This window comes from Chaetodon trifascialis, chromosome 16, assembly GCF_039877785.1.
Source record: "Chaetodon trifascialis isolate fChaTrf1 chromosome 16, fChaTrf1.hap1, whole genome shotgun sequence".
NCBI lineage: Eukaryota > Metazoa > Chordata > Actinopteri > Chaetodontiformes > Chaetodontidae > Chaetodon > Chaetodon trifascialis.
This window is the reverse complement of record NC_092071.1, coordinates 20,861,398-20,881,500: the sequence shown is the minus strand read 5'-3', so window position 1 is coordinate 20,881,500 and position 20,103 is coordinate 20,861,398. Positions and strand designations below refer to the sequence as shown.

The 20,103-nt window shown below is 40.9% G+C and overlaps 3 protein-coding genes across 3 annotated transcripts in view; 2 read left to right on the top strand and 1 right to left on the bottom strand.

The window, feature by feature from the left end:
- mtmr4 (myotubularin related protein 4) overlaps positions 1-8,901 on the bottom strand; it is a 40,288-nt gene extending 31,387 nt beyond the window's left edge. The window contains exons 1-2 of the mRNA XM_070982765.1: positions 8,862-8,901; positions 4,074-4,174 (exon numbers count right to left, since the gene is read on the bottom strand). Coding sequence (XP_070838866.1) covers positions 4,074-4,076 — 3 coding nt within the window. The 5' untranslated portion in view covers positions 4,077-4,174; positions 8,862-8,901. The remainder of the gene's footprint in view (positions 1-4,073; positions 4,175-8,861) is intronic.
- The window catches only part of vkorc1l1 (vitamin K epoxide reductase complex, subunit 1-like 1), a 157,912-nt gene that overhangs the window by 89,021 nt on the left and 48,788 nt on the right, over positions 1-20,103 (top strand). The window lies entirely within an intron of this gene.
- Positions 10,872-16,374, top strand: hpda (4-hydroxyphenylpyruvate dioxygenase a). The gene is made up of 13 exons (XM_070983361.1): positions 10,872-10,892; positions 11,136-11,198; positions 12,086-12,190; positions 12,288-12,330; positions 12,414-12,496; positions 13,599-13,688; positions 13,782-13,888; positions 14,318-14,395; positions 14,655-14,817; positions 15,044-15,115; positions 15,254-15,376; positions 15,467-15,583; positions 16,261-16,374. The coding sequence occupies exons 3-13, from the start codon at positions 12,110-12,112 to the stop codon at positions 16,372-16,374; spliced, it is 1,071 nt and encodes a 356-aa protein (XP_070839462.1). The 5' UTR covers positions 10,872-10,892; positions 11,136-11,198; positions 12,086-12,109.

Sequence of the window (20,103 nt, the reverse complement as noted above, 5' to 3'; positions counted from 1 at the left end):
CAGCACTCTTTTTCAATGCCTGGTCTCATCTTTAAGCCTGAATGTCTTTATACAGTATTAGAAGGGAGAGCATTATGCTGCAGGAGGCATGATGCATTGAACTCGCATGCAGTATGACTTCAATCTCATCAGGTAAATGGACTCATGTATCTGCTGCTATAAAAACACACTTCCACAAATCAACCTTACAGAGCCTTGCAGAGAATCATTTTCATGTCACATGGTAAGCCTGTGACTTGTATATTTATTCCCCTCGGGTGAAAAGAAGAAGTGAAATAAGGCATTATATATTGCAGCTAAGCCCAAACACACCAGCTTTACAAAAAAAAACTTTCCTGGTATGTGTGTGTATATGTGCACCTAAGAATTTTCCTATGCATAATAATGTGCACGATTTACAATAAAGCTAGATTTGATTTTGAATTGTTTACCAGTGCACACATGCTTACATGAGCTGTTGTTGTGAGTAAGAGGCAAAAGAAGGTACAGTGTAGAAGTCACGCCAACTTCTCTGTTTTGTGATGCGTGACAGAAAATCACTCAGCACCTCAGCCTGAACTCTTCATTACTTTGACAAAATCCCAATGATTTAGACGTCTCGTAGTCCAGACAAGTGCAGGCATGTTGAGTTTGGAAATGTGGAGGGCTTCATCTTGATGACATATCAAGAGTCTTCATACAGACTTCCAGTATAACCTCAGCAGGTACATCCTTTGTGTGAAAACACTTGTAAAAAATACTTCTGTTTGCAGTGTTAACGTAAGGTTGGGCTTTCAAATCATTTTCCAGTTGTCCATAAAAAACAAGCAAACAAACAAACGAACAAAAGCTGGATGCACACTTGAGGAATTTCAGAATATTGCAGCCTAATTTGTGATGAGCAGGTCCACAGTCCAAACACTGGGCTTCAAATTCCCCCTCACTGCCCGCCCAGCCCTTCCCAAACCAATTGCAAAAGTGAACACCAGATTTGGCCTCTTGTGTCTCAGGTTTTATTTTAGGAAAGGAGGGCAGCGAGTCACCAACGCAGAGTGTCAACCTACATGTTGACACACAGCAATAGAAGTAGGATTTGAATAAAGTCTTTTCAAACTCCAGTACATTTGTGTTGGCATCCATTAAAAATTGTACATTAGACTACATCTAGTATGCAGTAGTTCTGGTGAACAGGCTCTGAAAAACAACAAAGTTCCCATTATTTGAACCAAATGAAAAGGAGGAACCGAACACTGACAGTTAGACTTCAGGAACCAGGGCAGGGTCAAACAGTGCTAGAAGCAAAAGACCCTTCAAGAAAGGCTACAGTGAAATCATTAACAACAACCTCAAATGAACCCTCTGGCTTTAACTACAACCCTCACTGAGAGCTACTGCTGTCTAGTCGGTGTGTTTTGGAAGGGGGAGGGGGGCACACATACAGGTGACTTAATTCTTATGTAAGCAGGTGACATCATATGGGGCAGTGACACAGAAATGCTAATTTCTCTTGCTAGGTCTGCACAACCCCTACAAGGTAGCATTACAATGCATTGTGGGTACTGAGGGCAGGGTAAAACAACCCCTTTGTCCTCTTTTCCATGCTCGCATTATCCTGCTAACAATTCGGCAGCATGAGTGGACAACAGCATGAACTCAATACTTCCTGTTTTGTTTCAACAAAAAGCTGGAGGCTGGGAAGCAATTAAAGGCTGCTTCACAAGACAGGATTAAAAGGATCATATTACCTGTGAGGAAACCGCTGCAGCAAATGTCTCACAAACCCACCAGAGTAAAGAACCCTTTGATCAACAACGACTGAGAACATAGAAATATCATGAGCTGTAGTAGTTTACAGAGTAGTAGTTTTATACCAGACCATTTTTGTAAAAAATAGCAACTGCACATTCATGTTGCACAAATACTATGGATGTGCATCAATCACAGAGTAACTTAACTTCAAATATGGGTTTGGCTGAGTTCAGTGATTAAACTTTCTACCTGTTTCAGTAGAAAAATACTGTGGGGTGTGTTCAATATGCCTGGCATCACTGTTGAGTGTGGTTACAGGTGCAACAGAGCACACTTATGACCACATCCAAAGTGCAACACACTAAGCAAGGAGAGACTGAACTTCAATGCAGGACGAGCCCAGGACTGGTTGAGGTCTGCAGTCTCATTTTACGTGCTTCGCTGGGCACATTATTTGTTCATCAGACCCACCATCAATTAAGCCCAGAGCTTGACCGTGTGTCCCATAAAAAGGCTGAGAGCTGGGCAGCTGGCCACTGTGGCATTCTGTGGAACCAGTTGACCAGAACCTCGGGACACACATCCTCCTGTTACACTTCCTATTTCTGTCCCATAAAGGCTGTACCCATTAGTTTCAAGAGGAATTTGTCACTCATCTGCTCAGTGCTTCCCCTCTTTTAGAGCAGCATGCTGGCTGAAGTACATTTACTGTAAGTTCACTGAGAAAGAGCAAAGGGACAGGCCACCATGTGGCCTGGGCTCTCCCCAAAATTACTGAGTATAATGGTGCTATTACCACATACAGTATAATTCATATTCTTTGCTATAACTGCAGAAGAATTTCAAATGAAAATCTAATCACGAAGCGCCACAGGTCTATGCACATTTCTTGAGCTCTGAGAAATGGAGCACAGTCAAATTCAAGTCACTGTTGTCTACTTAATAATTACTGTACAATGAAATGCACATCTTGCGTAGCTCATTTGAAATGTAATTAGAGTTGTGACCTACAAATACTCTTGCATCTTGCACATTGTATTTGCTATGCTTCAGTATAATTACAACCTTCAGGCCCACAGCTGCACCGTGATTAGACAAACCACTGCTTGTCTCACGTACAGTAAGAGCTGAGACTCAGCATCCCCCATAGAAAACACTCCGGTTGAAACAAAGGTACATGCAGCAAGTTCATGCAGCACAATTGCTTTTCCATCTTTCTGCATCAATTATGTTCACAATAATGTTGCATAACAAAATAGCCTTGTTTTGGCCTTAGAACTGAATAGCCAGTAGCATCCACTAGAGGGCAATCAGTATATAAAATGACAGATCCCAATTCAGTACTTACAGTAGCGGAGTGACGTTCAGTCATCTTGGGTGGTCACCTTCACCGCTGGACTACAGCACAAGCATTTTATTTCACATTTTGATCATATAGCTGAGGTTCACATTCAGCATGACAACGACGACACGTGCATTCAATACTCTGTCACATATTGTCATGATCTTCTTCATGTAACTAGTTTAATGGTAAATGGTTAACAGGGTCTGGATGTGCAAAACAGAGTTGTACAGGAGACACGTGGCAGGGAGCTGCATCAAAGTCCTGTAACATCTGTTGCACAGCACTTTTACTGATGCAGCAGCACGTTCCTGAATGAAACAAAAAATGCAATAAAGTCAGATCCCTGCTGAGGAAACCACTACTGGGGTGAAGAGAGATGCTGCCTGAGGACGATCTACTTTTCTCTCACTTAAATTGGTGTCATACAAATCCCTGTTTAGTGCTGACTATACAGTAGCTAAGTTGTTATATACAGTTATTTGTTTGCATATTTGTTGATCCCAAAAGGTCCCACCATCCCTGTGAAGGCACTGTGAACAACCAGTGGGAGTCTCAAATGCAGCAACAATTAGATGATCCCTCATCGGCATCCCACTCAAAAACAAGGGCACATGGGACTGTTAAGAGTCCAAGAGCAAGCTGCAGGTAGGGCGTCCTGAAATCGAACGTGAAGTCGTTGTTGTAGAAAATATGTCCCTTATTAAAGGGACAATCAAAACTTGTCTTGCTTATCGTTTTCCTCTTACCAACTACACAAATGAACAGTGCAGTTAATGTCTGGCTTGTTTCAAAAGTCACAAAAGTTTGAGTGGCGCGCTCTGCTGTTAAGCATGTTGGAACACCTTGCTTGTGTAAGAGTGAAAATGTCCCAACTCGTCATTTTATCTTCAGAAGGAATGTTGGGAGTTTGGAGAGGCACCTAGTTTAATAGCAATCAGGAATCTACAGCAGAGCATATATAAACATAACAGTCCTCTCTCCGACAGTGTGATTGGCTCACCATGCTGCCAGCCAGTGCTGTAGACAGTCGGCCTGGGCACTCCTCTTCAGATCCCTCCCTCTCCTCCCGTCTACTGGGCTCTGCTGCGCCAGCGATGGCTCCTGCCAACATAAAAACACACTACCTTCAGACATGGGTGTGTGTATGTGTGGGGGCGGTTGTGGAGTGTGTGTGATTGCGCAAAAGGCTGGATTCCAAAAACCAACCCTCCTTGGTCTGAAGTACAGCAAGTACAATGAAAGCTGGCACTAAAACCATAAAATAGCTCATTGTTGAAGAAGTATGGATGCTCTTTATAATTTATCATTCAACTCCTGCTGCCTCTACCGTGAAATCCTCACAACTCGGCAGCTCTCAGTAGTGTGCAGTGTATATGGGGCGATGGTTAAACGGGCTGTCTAGGCCAAGAACTCTGCTCTACAAATCAGGTCAAGTCAATGTAAACACACTCCACACATGCAGGCTGCAGAGAGACATGCAGGCACATGCTTGAAGTCTGACACGTTGGAAACCTTGGAGCAGATCACCTGAACTGACCCGACATGAGGGAAGAAACTCTGATTTAGAGGAAATACAAACTCAACATTCTTCATCTGATCATCAGCTGCCAAACAGATAAGTGCAGAAGAAGTAGACAGCAGATGTGGACAAACTCCACAACGCTTGCACACACCCAAGACAAGAAAAGGTGGTCCAGCTGGCACGATGAGGTGGACAGCCTGATCTTCTAACAACATGACTGAGAGGTTCTGAAATTACTCCTCCGACTGGATATCTGAACAGTGCTGTGCATTGCTACAATGGCCATACACATGATAAAGCAACAAGTTTAAATAAAATCAATTAATTAAATGAATAAATCAAGACACGGTGAAACATGGAGCAGTCGAAAAACACTTGATTCACTGAATGATTGCATGCAGAGTAACGCTCTGATACTGCAGTGCCTTCTCTTCCTGTGCAGATGCAAGCGGACTCAGGAAGCTCAGTGCAAGTTTACTTAGAGAGAGTAACACACACAGGCAGCGAGACAAAACACGGACACAGTGTTCACTTCCTTATGCTTTGGACTAGACTAAACTACAATACATTGATTACAACTTGAAACTGGATTTAAGTTCACACTGTGCCACTTCACTACGCTTGTTTTTTTTTCCAGACACACCCCCTTTTGCACACAGCTCCGCAAAACGAAAAAAAATTGCTACTCTCAACTTACAAAATACTATGCCCAAAGTTGACTTCTCTTACCTGCACTGAGTGCTGAACCTGCAAACCTTGTGTGGAAACTTCTGTATGTCTTCAAAGGTTGAATTAAAGCTCAGTGCCTTGTAGTAGTAGCAGTAGTCTCCGTCTCCCAAACACATACTGGTTGTAATCCAGTGCATGACATACCTCGCTCGCTCGCTCGCTCCCTCCCTCCCTCCCTCGCTCTGTCTCTATTGCTTACTCTTTCTCCCTCCCACTCTCTAAGTGCCAGGCTTCTCAAAGTGAAAGAAGCCATACTACAGGGCACAGACTTTCTACACTTCACCCACCTCCACTCATGACTCATTTTATCAAAAGGGACAGCTTTCATTGCTAATCAGCTATAAATATAAATATCAGCACATGTAAGCAACCAGTCGTAAGTGTTTTCAAATAGGTACAATGTCTCAGCAATTTGAATCACCTACTGACTCAAAAATAGTGTCAGACAATTTAACTACGCTCAAAGAATGTGTATTGAAAACAGAAATGTAAGTTAACAAAAGCTTGATAAGAAAAACTTTTCATAAACAAAGTTACACACAAATGTCGTAGCGAAACGATGAGGAGATGAAACCTTCAAAGCTGCATGAATTGACGATCTGACCACTTGGCAGAAATAGAACTTTACAGCAACCTGGCATTGCCTTACAAAGTTGGGATGGCTTATATGTTAGCTCACAATTGCCTATTTGCCTTGACTTTACCAGATGAAAATAACTCCAATATTCAATCTCTTTTTTGCTCTGATTTGGACTCAACCAACCCCTGAGCAAAATATCTGAATCTTTAGCTACAACCCTGATTCCAAATAAGTTGGGACGCAGTGTAAAATGCAAATAAAAACAGAATGTAATGCAAATGCTTTGACGTACATTAAACTGAATATAGTACAAAAACAAGCTCGAAATGTCCAACTGATAAACTTTTCTCCATTTTGGTAAACATGCATCATCTCTCATTCTGCGTTTAATGTCTGCAACACTTTCCAAAACAGTTGGAACAGGATCATATTCACCACTGTGTTACATCACCTTTTCTTTTAACAACACTCAGCAAAAATGAAATTCTTTCCCATTCTTTCTTAATATACAACTTCAGTTGCTCAACAGTCCGGCTCTCCATTACAATATTGTGCGCTTCATATTTGAACACATTTTCAATGGGAGACAGGTCAGGTCTGAGGGCAGGCCAGTCTAGTACCCACAATCTTTTACTATGACGGCACGCTGTTGTCACTCGTACAGAACGTGGCTTAGCATTGTCTTGATGGAATAAGCAGGAAAGTCTGGATGACAACATATGTCGCTCCAAAACCTGTATGTACCTTTCAGCATTAATGGTGCCTTCACAGATTTGCAAGTTACCCATGAGGGCCTTGCCCCTTATGTGCAGAGATTTCTTCAAAGTCTCTGACACTTTTGATGATGTTATGGATTATAGATGGTGAAATCCATGCTGTTGTGTTGTACTGTTGGAATATTAGCCCATGCAGTTTTTCACCTCTCTCCATCTTCGGATCGTTAAGGATATACTTAAAAATCAATGAATTTAATGAGGTCAAACATGAAATATTTTGTATTCATACTCTTTTCAAATGCGTATATGTCAAAAAGGATTAGCAAATGATTAAATTCTGTTTTATTTCTGTATTACACAGTGTCTCAGTGTTTTGTTCACTCAGCGTTGCACATATTCACATGTTTGTTGCTCACTTTGTTTGCAGTTTGGTCCTGGGCAGATAGCACACACTGAGTTTATCAGAGCCTATTGGCAAGAAAGCTGCTGCCAGCTGCTGCTGGAAGCAGGGCTGATGAGAGAGATGAGACTGACCCATTCAGCATGCAGGATACAGTATGCACGTTTGTCGGCTGTGAAACCAAAACAAAGAGCCAAAAGGGACGATTCTGCATGTTAGACACCTGATTAGTACACGTTATCATTAATTATGCATGTTTTCAAAATTTGTGTAGAAATATGTTCCATGAACAACTGCCCTGGCACCGCTTTGAGGAGTGTGATGACTGAGGAGTTAAAGACGTAACCCAACACAAGTTAACAGCATCGCAGTCTACGTCACTATTCTGAACATTTCAATCTTCACTGAATGGCCGTTGTATTAGACTGCATAGGTTTTAGGTAGTCACACCTCATAAACTGGCCGACTGTATAAAAAATTTATGAAATAACACTTTATTAATACCCCATAGGAGAAATTTGGGTGTTACGGGCAGCAGCAGTAGTATGAGACTATCATAGTTTCACAGTATCATAAAAACACAAATGAAAACAAGATAATTCTCTTCCTCAATTAGTTGATATCATTCATTTGTTTAGTCTTTACATCCAGCAGCTGTTCCTTCGCATTAAATTTGTTCACAACGTTAACTTTCAATTATAAAAAAATAACAGTCACTGGTACTGTGACGATACAGCCAAAAAATCCACTGACGATTAAAATACATAACAAAATTGATGAAAACACTTGTGAAGAAACAAATCAACAGAAAATTACTCAACTGTTTTGATGCTGTTAAGTCATTTATCAAGCAAAAATGCCAAAGATTCTCTAACTTCAGCGTCTCAGTCGTGGTTTTGCTGCTTGGCTTTGTCTTATGTGATAGGAATATGAGTATCTACAGGTTTTGGACTGTTGATCAGCACTTGGATTGCATAACAGAGGGCTTTAGGAAATTCTGATGGACATTTGTTACTTTTTTGTATTTTATAGACCAAATGATTAATAAGAAAAATAATCAGGAAATAAATCAATTCTGAGACTAATACCCAGTTGCAGACATTTCAGTTTTGAAGGGAAAGTGGACGCCCTCTACATTACTTAACCATATGGAAATTAGGGTTTCTAAAAATGAGAAAGGCTAAAATATGAGCACAGCAACAGAAGTGTTATGTAATAAGGACAAATGCTCAAAGCAATGGTAAAGTGTTTCCAGAGAAAATGACAGTGATGACCATTCAGCAGGACGCCTTCTGCAAAACCAGTTTCTCTTCCTCTTGAGTATTAAATAAATTCCCAGCCCAGTGGGGGATTTCAGGGGGATTTCTTCTGACCAAAAATAAAAGATAAAAACAGAAACAGAAAATCAATCGGAAATTTCCAGCATTGCCGCTAAAATAGTCAGCTCCACTGAGGCAGTGAATAACAGGTGTTCTGTTTGACTCGTGACAACAACAGGTGTGAACATATGATAACAGGGAGAAAGTGCAAAGACATGTAAGGTGAAAGTGAAAGTGGGCGAGAAGTCTCAACGCAGACTAGTACCATGCTGGGAGTAGTTAAGACAAACCGAAAGTGTGCGTGTGTGTGTGTATGTGTACGCGAACGTTAGCATCATGCTAGCTGCCGGATAGCAACATTACTAGAGGCTGGTGTGTAAAATTCGCTCATTTACAAACAGAAAACGACAAAACGGCACAAAGTTCACATGTCCAACACAAGTCAGACAGCCCGAGAACATGTCACACACAATACAGTACTTAGAAGTCACTTAATTTTAAAAGATAAATCGAGTTACTCACTCAGAAAGAATCAGCTGACACAACGGTGACTCAGTAGACTACACGACTTCCGCATTCTTGTGTGATGACAACAGCACTAGCCAATAGTCAATAAGGAAACGGAACATTCCTGACCAATGGCGCTACAGAATTCGTACCGGCCAATGAGAATTTACAACAGTCACGCGAATGAATCGCACACACCCACCGGAGAGCCAATCAGGTGACACAAAACTCCGTGAGCGCACCAATAGAAAATCACAGCGCGGCAAAAACTGGATCCACACATACTCAGTGCGGTACGTGCGCCAAGGCACACATAGCCTTGCTGTACCAGTCATAGTCCAGCAGGGTTTAAAAATATTGCAAACAATAAAAATATGAATGTTTCCGTTTCGGCCTCTATTTTGTACCATAAACTAAACTGAATATCTTTGGGTTGTTGTTCAAGCACACTGCTGGTTGGACAACAGGATTTGAAGGGTTATATTGGACTCTGGGAAGTGGTCGTGGGCGTTCTATTTTCTGACAGTTGAACAAAACGATTAATCAATCAAAAAAGCACCTGATGGATTAACTGATAATGGAAATAATTGTTAGTTGCAGCCCTGGTTTGATCACTTTTTGTCCTGAAATACTGGCTCATCAAAGTGACCCAGTATTCATACAACATTCAACAATTAGCAGCTTCATCCTTGTCTTTCTCATGAAGCTCCCTGACACTGACAGCAATGTGTGTATACATGCAGTACATCTGATATGGCCCTCAGATTACAGCACTGTTGCTGCAGGAGCCAACACCATTCTCTCTCTTGTCAGTAACAGCCTGGAGCTGACCTCATATGCTCTCTGACACCAGTCAACAGCCACACAACAGCTCACCCTTGTGTTTGCTGATGTGACACCCACCTCCTCTGATTGATTTTTATAACCTCTGTCCAAAAATTAAAAGAAAATACTGCATGTGTACATGTTTGCTATTTTGATCGGCTATTGTGATGATCCTTGGTACTCAGTGGGTAAGGTGTTAAATCAGAATCAGATTCTGATCAAATCTTGCTCAGGATCACAACCTGCTTTTCAATCCTTTAAAACTGTGAGTCCTTATGAAATGTATGGGACCTAATAATCTCCAAGAATAATAAAACAACGTGGAATTATTCAAAATTAGTCCATAAGAACGTACAAAGTTGTGGCTTTATTGCCGATCTGTTTTTATGACGGCAGTTTGAACCAGGCGATATTGCGCCACCTGGTGGTGGAAATCAGAACCCAAAGGTGGCTCCCAGGACTGATTTAGGACTGGACTGCTGTGGCACATAAGTATCTCTCATTTTGTACCCTCAACATTACTCCCACTGTATTTTTATTTGGTGCTGCACCCGCAGTTCATTTCTGCACTATATGCTTGCACCATTTTAGCTTTAAGCTATAATGACTCTCTGTTACATAACAGATATACAGATCTTCACCTGAATCTATTGAGTGTTCACCTGAGAGGTATAATCAGTATCTCAGGCAAAACATCTCAGACTAGAGGGAATGTAGAATTTCATTAATGTCCCTACGTTAATGTGTCTATGTCCCCATGACAATGAGCCGCTGAGGACTGAAAACTGATTCGCTGGATTCACTGGACTCAGGAGAGATGACAAAACTTGGGCCACTGCTGTTGAACTTTTTAGCTAAAGTGCAGCAGGAAGCGAGGAGGTGGACAGGTGGGTGTATATCCTAACGGACCAATCACAGCTGGTCATCAGGTCAGTACTTATCGGCTCGCTGCAGGGCTGGACACCAATTTAGATCTTTTTCTTTTCTGAACTGTGGCCCATCTACAATCACAGCATGGTAAGAGACTTCGCCATCATCACATTAGACGGTTTCACAGCTGAGTAATTATGGAGATAATTGTATTTTCAGTGGATAAGAATCAGCTAGGTCACATTAGAAATATAAGATATACTGTCTGGAGGTTAGTCTGAGCACTTGTGGATGAAATTATAATGATTCTATCTTTTCTTTTAGACAAGCTACACAGATAAAGGAGAGAAGGTAAGACTGAAACAGCCCCTGAAGGTGGAGTCTGTGATGTGTTAACAGTACTGTTTGTTCTGTAGAGAAAGGCCTTTATATAATAGCTGAGTGGCTGATTGTTATAAGAATAAATGGACTGTTTGAAACCTTCAGCTAAAATGAGATTTGATTGCAAGTCTTTAAGTGAAGCTTAACACAGAAAAAAAACAACAACAGGTATTTGCGTCACTGTCATTCTTCTGTGGTACTTTTGCCTTTTAGCCTACAAGGGGAAAGTTTGTCAAGTTCCATCATCTTACCTTCTGGGTCGGCAATGCCAAACAGGTCAATATGAAATAACTGACATATGACTGAAAGTTTGCTTTTCTGCCATCTGTGTCTTTCTTGTGAGTTCAGCAGCAGTCACATCCAATGCTTTCCCACATATCTCATATTTGAATCAAGATGAACTTTCCTAGATGTCTTAATATGTTTGAAGATTCACTGTCTTCATCATGCGTCTTTAAGCTAATTTGCTGGGTAAAAACAAGTTTCTGTCTTGACTTTCAGGATTTACAGAAACATTTGACACATGTTTAGGGTTAGTAATCACATGATAACCATAATTTTGTTCTCCATATACAGTTAAAAAAAACCACGAGTTGTTTAATCTGCAGCCTCTGAAACCTCCATACTCTTAGTTCTCCGCAGTCTGTCAACAGAACACTAATCGGCAACTATTTTAATTAATTTTACAGAGAGATAGAGAAAATGATGAGCAAATTAATTGATAATGAAAAATGCTGGAAAGCTGCAGCCCTATCATATTCATATCTTGCTTTTTATATATCTTTTTATCTTGGCATTCTCGTGGATGGCAAAGTAAGAATTTCATTGTACTAGGAAACTTGTTTCTTGCTGTGCATATGACAATAAAACACTTTGACTTAACTTTGACTTTTGACTATATCTTAATACAGATCGCTAAATTTAATCACAATGAAACAAAATTTACAAAGTAAAAAAACGTAACTCTCACATACTTTCATGTAAAAAACATAAATTCTACACAGACTGTCTCAGTTCATTATGGTTCAGCACACAGGCCAGACAGGATTGAGCAACCCACAATCAATACATTTTTGGCAGGAGATGAACTCTCTAAGTTTATTTCACTTTGTCAAAGTTCACTAGAAAGTCCCTTCACACTAAAGACCATCTGCACTTTGCAGGCAGCCTCCTTCTACTGTGATAAGATGGGCTTCGAGCCTTTTGCCTACAAGGGTTTGGAGACTGGCAGCCGCGAGGTGGTGTCTCATGTCATCAGACAGGATAAGGTATGCAGTGTGCTCACTGAATAAACAGCCAAGTGAATGTACAGTATATCCAACGATCCTCTCCACAAACACACCCGGCCCTCTTCTCTCCTCACAGATAATGTTTGCATTTGAGTCTCCGCTGAATCCTGGAAATGAAGGCAAGTTTTCTCATGAAAGATGGAATGCTGTGAACGCGACATATAGCTTGACTGCATTTCAACATGCTTTTATCTTCCCTCAGAAATGGGACAACACCTGTGTAAGCATGGAGACGGAGTCAAAGACATCGCTTTCCAAGTGGAGGACTGTGACTTCTTAGTCAAGGTAATAGCGATATACACATGAATGTGTAACACTGATTGAATTGGCCACATCGTGCAGGAAGAATACAAAGAGGCAGTAACAAGTTTCATATTCTTTGACATCAGTTCTGCCCAGTGTGGAAAAATTATCCACTTCCAGGTACTTAAAGCTGTGTATGTATATACAGTGATGGAACAAGTGAGAAATACCACTGCAGAAATACAGTGTTACAAGTAAAAGTACTGCATCCAAAGTTTTACTCAGGTAAAAGTACAAAGTATAAGCATCAACATATAGATATACTTTTTTTGATTGTTTGATTATAATTATCATTGCAGTAATGTGTTGGTTTTTGAGTTTGGTTTGTGAGTTGCCCACCAGGGATCAGTAAAATCTTATCTTAACTTGCAGCAATACAACACAGTTCAGGTTGTTGATTATATTTTGGAAATTTTAACTGAAAAATAATGTGTAACTAAATCAAATAAGTGACGTAGGGTCAGAAATACAACATTCCCTCTGCGATGTGGTGGAGTAGAAGTATAAAGTAGCAGAAAACTGAAATAGTCAAGTAAAGTCAAAGTACCTAAGAATTGTATTTATGCAGTCTGCATAATAAGGTAAGTAAGAGAGGTAACAGATTTGAGCTCCACTAAATCCATATCAATTCACCTTAATTCTATTTAAACTGCATTTCTATTCAAATTCAAGTCACAAACCCAACCTGATTTGTTTTATCATACTACACATACTCAGAGGGGGTAAAATACGTGTGGTGCATTTGGTGAGTGTCGAAATAGGGACAAACATGCTGGTGGTGTGACAGTGCAGCTTTGATGTTGAGTGGCTCATTTGAACTCTTTACCTCAGTCAAGGTCTGACTGGAGGTTTGGATAAACTCTGTTAACTGTTGAGTGGCTCCTAAACACAAGAATCACCGCTAACTTCACACTGACATCCACAGTAGCATCTTCTAAGTTACACAAAGCAATACATCACAGCATGAACAGGAGGATATTCTGCCTTCAGCCACTGGAGGGCTTCCAGGAGCCGTCTTCAGACTCAGAGGCTTTTATTGCTCTCCTATATTTTACAATTGATCCCAACTCCACTCTTCTGACAGACAGCAATGGAGAGAGGAGCCGTCATCGTGAAGGAACCCTGGGTGGAGCAGGACAGCCACGGGAGGGTCAAGTATGCTGTGATTCAAACTGTACGTAAAGAGGGACGCACATTTGAAAGCCTCATGGAAATACACATGAAACTGGACATGAATGATAATGCTGTGTCCATGTTTTGTCCCCAGTATGGTGATACAACGCACACATTAATTGAGTACCTCAGTCCCTACAAAGGCCTTTTCCTGCCGGGCTACAAAGAGCCTCTGTTCAGAGACCCTCTGTTAGCCAAACTGTGAGTGTCTCACTATTAAACCAAAATGCATTTCTGGTGTAGAAAGTCCTGTTTTGTATAAAACTGAGCAATGTATTCAAAATTCTGGAAAGAACTATGTTGATAAAAAAATTCACTCTTTCTTCATATCTGACATAGCTCATTAAAACACATGCCAATTAGCTACATGCAACTTTAAGTGAGGTTTTCTTAATATTTATTAATTTAACTTTACATGCAACAAGTGTCACATTGGGTTGCTTTACAAATTGCAAAAGTCTTCTCCAGATTTTAAACCCAAAATGCCAATGCATTTCGATTAAATTTGGTTGCGGATAAAAACACTAAAAAAACAGGCAGGATGATTGCTTTACTTTTTTTAGCTGAACTTTCATGGAAAAATATCCATACAAAGTTTTTTTTTTCTTCTTTTTTATCTTTTCTATGTAGTCCACCAGGAGGTCTGAACTTCATCGATCACATTGTGGGAAACCAGCCTGATAATGAAATGGTGCCAGTTTCAGACTGGTAAGACTCCTGTTTGAGAGCACGTACACACAGGGCGGGTTAAAGGTCAAGTCAACATGCCGCTGACGCTCTGCCTCTGCTCAGGGTGAAATGTTCAGATATTCACATGCCCCAGTGCAACATGACTGCTCTATAAAATAAAATAAAAGTCCAACTGTTATTTCAAGAGAGGTCACCACAGGGCATGAGTTGATCTAAACAATTCCAAGTAAGGTACGGCTTGTTCATCTACCTTTTATGTTCTGTTTGTGCTCTCCAGGTATCAGAAGTGTTTGATGTTCCATCGGTTCTGGTCAATAGACGACAAGCAGCTCCACACAGAATACAGTTCACTGAGGTCCATAGTGGTGACGAACTATGAAGAGACCATCAAGATGCCCATCAATGAACCTGCACCAGGCAAAAGGATATCACAGATCCAGGTGTGACTTTCTCCGCTGATTTTAATGCTACAGTCTCATTTTCTTTAGGACTTCCTGTTGAACACAGCAGCAGGAGGAACAGTCGGTTCTAACAGAATCAAAATCTTGTGTGGATCTCTGGGTCAAACATTTCGCAGACAGGGGTCATGACATTCAAATGTATGACAGCTCTTGGTTTACAGCCCTGCTTCAGTGCATTTCACATCCTGCATCTCCCTCTTCACAGGAATATGTGGACTATAACGGGGGACCAGGTGTTCAGCACATCGCCCTCAACACGTCGAACATCATTGAAGCTGTGAGTCTCCTGTGCTTCATTCTCATCAAAATTGCAAATTTCACCGACTTCAGCTTCATCTTTGTACAGCCTCTCCAAATCTGCATGTAAAGGCAAGTTTAGATCCTGCTTTTTTTTCCTGTTCTTGACTTAAAACAGATCGTAAACCTGCGAGCCCGAGGGATGGAGTTCCTCTCAGCGCCTGACAGGTACTATGACACCCTGCGGCAGAAACTCAAAACGGCCAAGATCAAGGTGAAAGAGGACCTCAACCGTTTACAGGTGAGGAGACATGTTATTTCAGCAAGCCTGAAATCATTTACAGCCTTTTTGCTCCTCTTAAAACCTGAATAATCTGTCTTTACTTTTAAGGAATTGAAAATCTTAGTTGATTTTGATGACAAGGGCTACCTCCTTCAAATCTTCTCCAAGCCTGTGCAGGACAGGCCGACACTTTTCCTGGAGGTCATTCAGCGGAACAACCACTTTGTAAGTGCAACTGGAAAACTGAGGGTAATGTTTAAGCGGCTACTGTATGTCTTTGCGATGGGATTTACAGGCCTGTGGTCCCTTTTCTTGCCTCCACCACCCTCAAGAAGCTGAGACAGAGCTGCCTGAACACCTGTTTGCAGCTCCCACCCAGTGTGAGCAGTATAACAGTAGCCCACTTGTAAGAGCTCAGTAAATCTATCACAGTTACAGATTAAAAGGCTCCCTGCTTCACGGCAAGGGGGATCTTTGGATTGGGTTGCACCCTGTGGCACTTCATATCTAACACCAAGCATCCATTCCTCTGCCAGAACAGGCACATCTTGTCACTCTCCAGTATTTCACATGTCTATACATGTGGCTACAGTGCATGAAAGTGAGAAACTGAATCTGAACCACAGCAAAGAATCTCTCAGAGCAACCACCAACACTTGATCTTTCGATTATCTATGAAAATATTTACATGATTAATTTGCGAGCCCCTGGTGAGTGCAGCTCCTTGTCAGAGCGGAGGGATGTTTGAACCCCGTAAGAACATTTATCTGCCGTGATCAAACATCGAAGTGTTTAACACCCTGAACGGTGCCTGGGAGAAGATCCCCAGAGCCATAACAAATGACACAGAAGAAGGCAGATCATTGGGTAATTAGCCATCTGTGTGTTTGTTCTCCCTCCAGGGCTTTGGGGCAGGAAACTTCAAGTCTCTCTTTGAGGCCATTGAGAAGGACCAAGACGCCAGGGGCAACCTCAAACTGTTGACACCCGAAGGGCAGTCCAAGGCCTTCTACTGATCCCCCGCCTGCTGCTGCCAAACCACTCTTAGGCTGTTATATATGGCTATACATTTCAGAGGCAATCAACAACACCCTCCACTAATACAACACATCAAACACATACACAGTGCTGACTGTATTCATGTGACATGCTGCAAGCGCTATCAGATATGCTTTAAGTCGTCTGTAGATTACTGTATGGCTAAATAAAGCTCCTGTTCATGTGGGCTGGCATGTGTGTTTGGGAAACAGGGTTCCACATTTTAGAGGAATAGTAAGACATTTCGGAAACATGGTTATTTGCTTTCTTGCCACCCAACCAGAAGATTGATAGCTCTCTGCTAGTATTTTAAATATGAAGCTAGCGCCAGCATACTGTTAGCTTAGCATAGCACAAAGACAGGGAACAGGGAGAATCAGCTAGCCTCTGTCCAAAGCTAACCAAATCTACAAACCTATACAACACCACCCACAGGTGACATGGCGGTAGGAATTGTGCATATCCCCATAAAACCACAACCTATTGTTTTCGGTCTTCAGATTTTGTCACCAGGCTAGCTGTTTCCCTCCACTTCCAGTCTCTGTGCTAAGCTAAGCTAAGCCTCTCCTGGCTGTAGCTTCATATTTAGCGTACAGACATGAGAGTGGTATCAGCCCTCTCATTTAACTCTAAACAAGACATCCCATCCCATTCTGTGGGACATCTTGAAGGTCAGGTGAGAGCTGAATTTTTGTTTCACGCGCTCTTGGATTTCAATCCACCTTTTGTTCTCTTATGCTCAGAGCCAGAGGGGGTGCACAAGGGAAAGCTGTAATTCACACACAAATTGGAGGAACTTGAATCAAACTCTTTATGGGGCGCTCTTTATGGCATATGACCACTTTTTGATGCACATTTCACATTTGTGATGGCTTTAGTTTCTCATTCCAATTTTCATACAACTTTTGCAGTTTGTAATGTTTAATGGGCCTTGGGGAGAATATTATACACTCTGCTGTTGGCTGATTTTCCCCTTCTTTTAACAGAACTTCCTCAAAGGGTTATATTGTAAATCAATATTTTGAGTAATCGATTTTTTAGCTGTAAGTATCTGATTTGTTACAGAGATACGAATTTACTCTGTGAATAATTGAACTCTACTATGTATAATTATATCAGAAACATGTTTAATTCCCTTTGTGCTCCTTGTGTGAAGAGAAATTTAACAGATGTTTCCTGAGGTCGAATACAATGAGCTAATTATTTTGAATAGTTTGGAGGGTGCTGGTTTGGAACAATGTGGAAGTTTCTCTGGATTCTCCTGAGGAAAAATGTATTCAGCACAGGTTTTATTTCAAAATAATTTATTTGCATATAATTGGAATGAAGACAGGTTGATACATCTGTGATGGCACTGGTCAGTTTCCATATAGAAACATTCAGTCTATACAGAAACCACTCTTTCAAACCTGGACAAAATGGATAAATATATTAGTAAATAAATATATTAGTGACATGTCACTATATTGAAATGTTCTATTATATATAAAATACAACACTATTTCATTTCTGTTTTTGTTGTTCTCTTTTTATACACAAAGTATCCAAAATATACTGACGTATCCCTTAAAGTTCTGGAGGGATCTTTACTCATAGAAAAGGCAGTTTCAGCTCACTATTCTTACAAACATAACAAAACAAACACATAAACAAGACAAAGAGAAAGATCTTGAACAGGATGAAATCACATCAGATATTCTGCAGCATCAATAAATGCTATTTTTCATATGCTGATGGTTTTGGGCTTGTTTTAAATTAATACTATGCGATTTATGTTTTTTTTGTATATATAAAATCTGCTTAAGCCAAAGTGCTACTTGTAATTCAGTCATTTCCATCTTTCAGTCTGGGAGACCGTTTGGGCACGAACAAATAACAGATGATGAAACCCTGATGTTTTAGCTGGAGGACGCTGTGCTGACACATTCAAAGTGAGGTATTAGTACAAGGGACTGCAGTTCAAAACTTCTGCATGATTGTCCAAAAATATTGACTCCAAAATGATTTCCACTTCAATTCTGGTATACTCTCTCTTGTCACTGAAAGCACATTTAATTATGAGATTGAATGAAAGGCTTGAAGCAGGAAAAAGGCACAACACATACTATGTTATAAATTCACTGTGTTCAAGATTTTGCCTCTTTGGTCAGACAGGTAAGAGCTTAATGTGTTGGGAGGTTCCTGATTTCGGATTCTGAACAGTTTGATAAGGCACATATGAGGCTTTAGAAAGTGCTACCGGTTACACTGCAACACCCATGAGCTCTGCTGCTTTAAGCTAAACTATATCTGAAGTCTGACTGCTTTCACATTTTCAATTCAAAGGAAAGTCCATGCTACGACAGAATTCCTAATCATCTGATCTCAGATTATTTAGCATGAAGAAGTCTGTGGTTATGCTGAAAATAAGAGAGCCTTCCTTGATGACGCGATGAGGTCGACTTTTATCTACACAGCTTAAACATCCAGGGCTATAAACACATTTTCTGTCCGTCAGTCTTTCAGGGTGGCTAAATGGAGGAAGAGGGAATAGCAGCTAACAAGACTTACATCATGATTCTGCTGTTCGCAATTTGGAGAGGTGGTTAAACACTTTTTATCTGAATCAAAAAAAAAATCCTTAAAATGCTGTGTCTGATTTCTGATTTAAGGTGGATCTTCCTTCAAGTGCTGTAAGCTCAAAAGCAGGGATTGGCAATGCACATTTAGCATGACAGGGTCGATTCTGGTATCATAACTGTAACTAAGATGAATTCTTCCCATTTTTCCAGTGTTTGATTGTTCCTGAGATAATTCTCAGGCTCTACCTACCCCACAGCTTGAAATCATCAATCACCAAGCTTTTATTATACTGGTGTGACAGCAACAGGCTGAGCTGATGCTTGGGTATCTGAGGGCTACCTAGCATGGCTTTACTCCAGTTATATCATTAAATACTCACTTGCTCTTTTCTATGGCTGCAAGATAGAACATTTTTCTGGAGCTTTAATTGCTGGAGGACAGGGGGGGGGGGGGGGGGGGGGGGGGGGGATAATACAACATTGTGATGAATTAGTCATTGAGAGAGCAGAGGGCAGGTTTGTCATTCTTGTGATGAGGCCTGTTCACTCTGCACTGATCAGAGGGCTTAACAGCACTGAGGTCATACCCATGAAGTAACCACTGGCAAGAGAAACGACAAGAACAAGACAGTAGCTTGTAATGACGGCGACACAATTCAGTCAAACTGGTTCATTTCAAAAGGTGAAAAAAATTACAGACTACAAAAAAAAGAAACAGAAAATGATCCAAAACACAAACAAACATGTTGAAAACAGCTGCCATTATTGAAATAATGAAAACAAGGCCCATGCAAAGCTCAGCAACCTCAGTAAATGCTTGTTGTTTGAGGGGCTGAGCATCAACCTTTCTCTCCATTTGGACAGGTCTAACTTTTTGTTGAGTTTATGGGAGCTACATGGTTGTGACCAAAAAAAATCACTACAGCAGTACCTTTAAAGACCCTCTGTATGAGGCATGTTAAGAAATCTGAGCTGAGGTAGGCTGGAGAGAAAAGCTTCTTTCAGCTGAGACTGGACTCAGCGAAGGAAGACGAAGATCACGCGAGTGAAAGTAAGTACCTCTAAGATAAATCAAGTTATGTTGTAATAGAGTGAGCAATGCAGAGATGGAGTCTCACTTCATGAGGGCTCTACACCCAAAGCAAG

Excerpts from the sequence above, each read along its gene's own strand:
- hpda (XM_070983361.1), top strand. The coding sequence starts at position 12,110 with ATGGGCTTCGAGCCTTTTGCCTACAAGGGTTTGGAGACTGGCAGCCGC. Across the intron at positions 12,497-13,598 it reads ACTGTGACTTCTTAGTCAAG|ACAGCAATGGAGAGAGGAGC; the intron begins GTAATAGCGATA and ends CTCTTCTGACAG. Across the intron at positions 13,889-14,317 it reads GACCCTCTGTTAGCCAAACT|TCCACCAGGAGGTCTGAACT; the intron begins GTGAGTGTCTCA and ends TTTTCTATGTAG.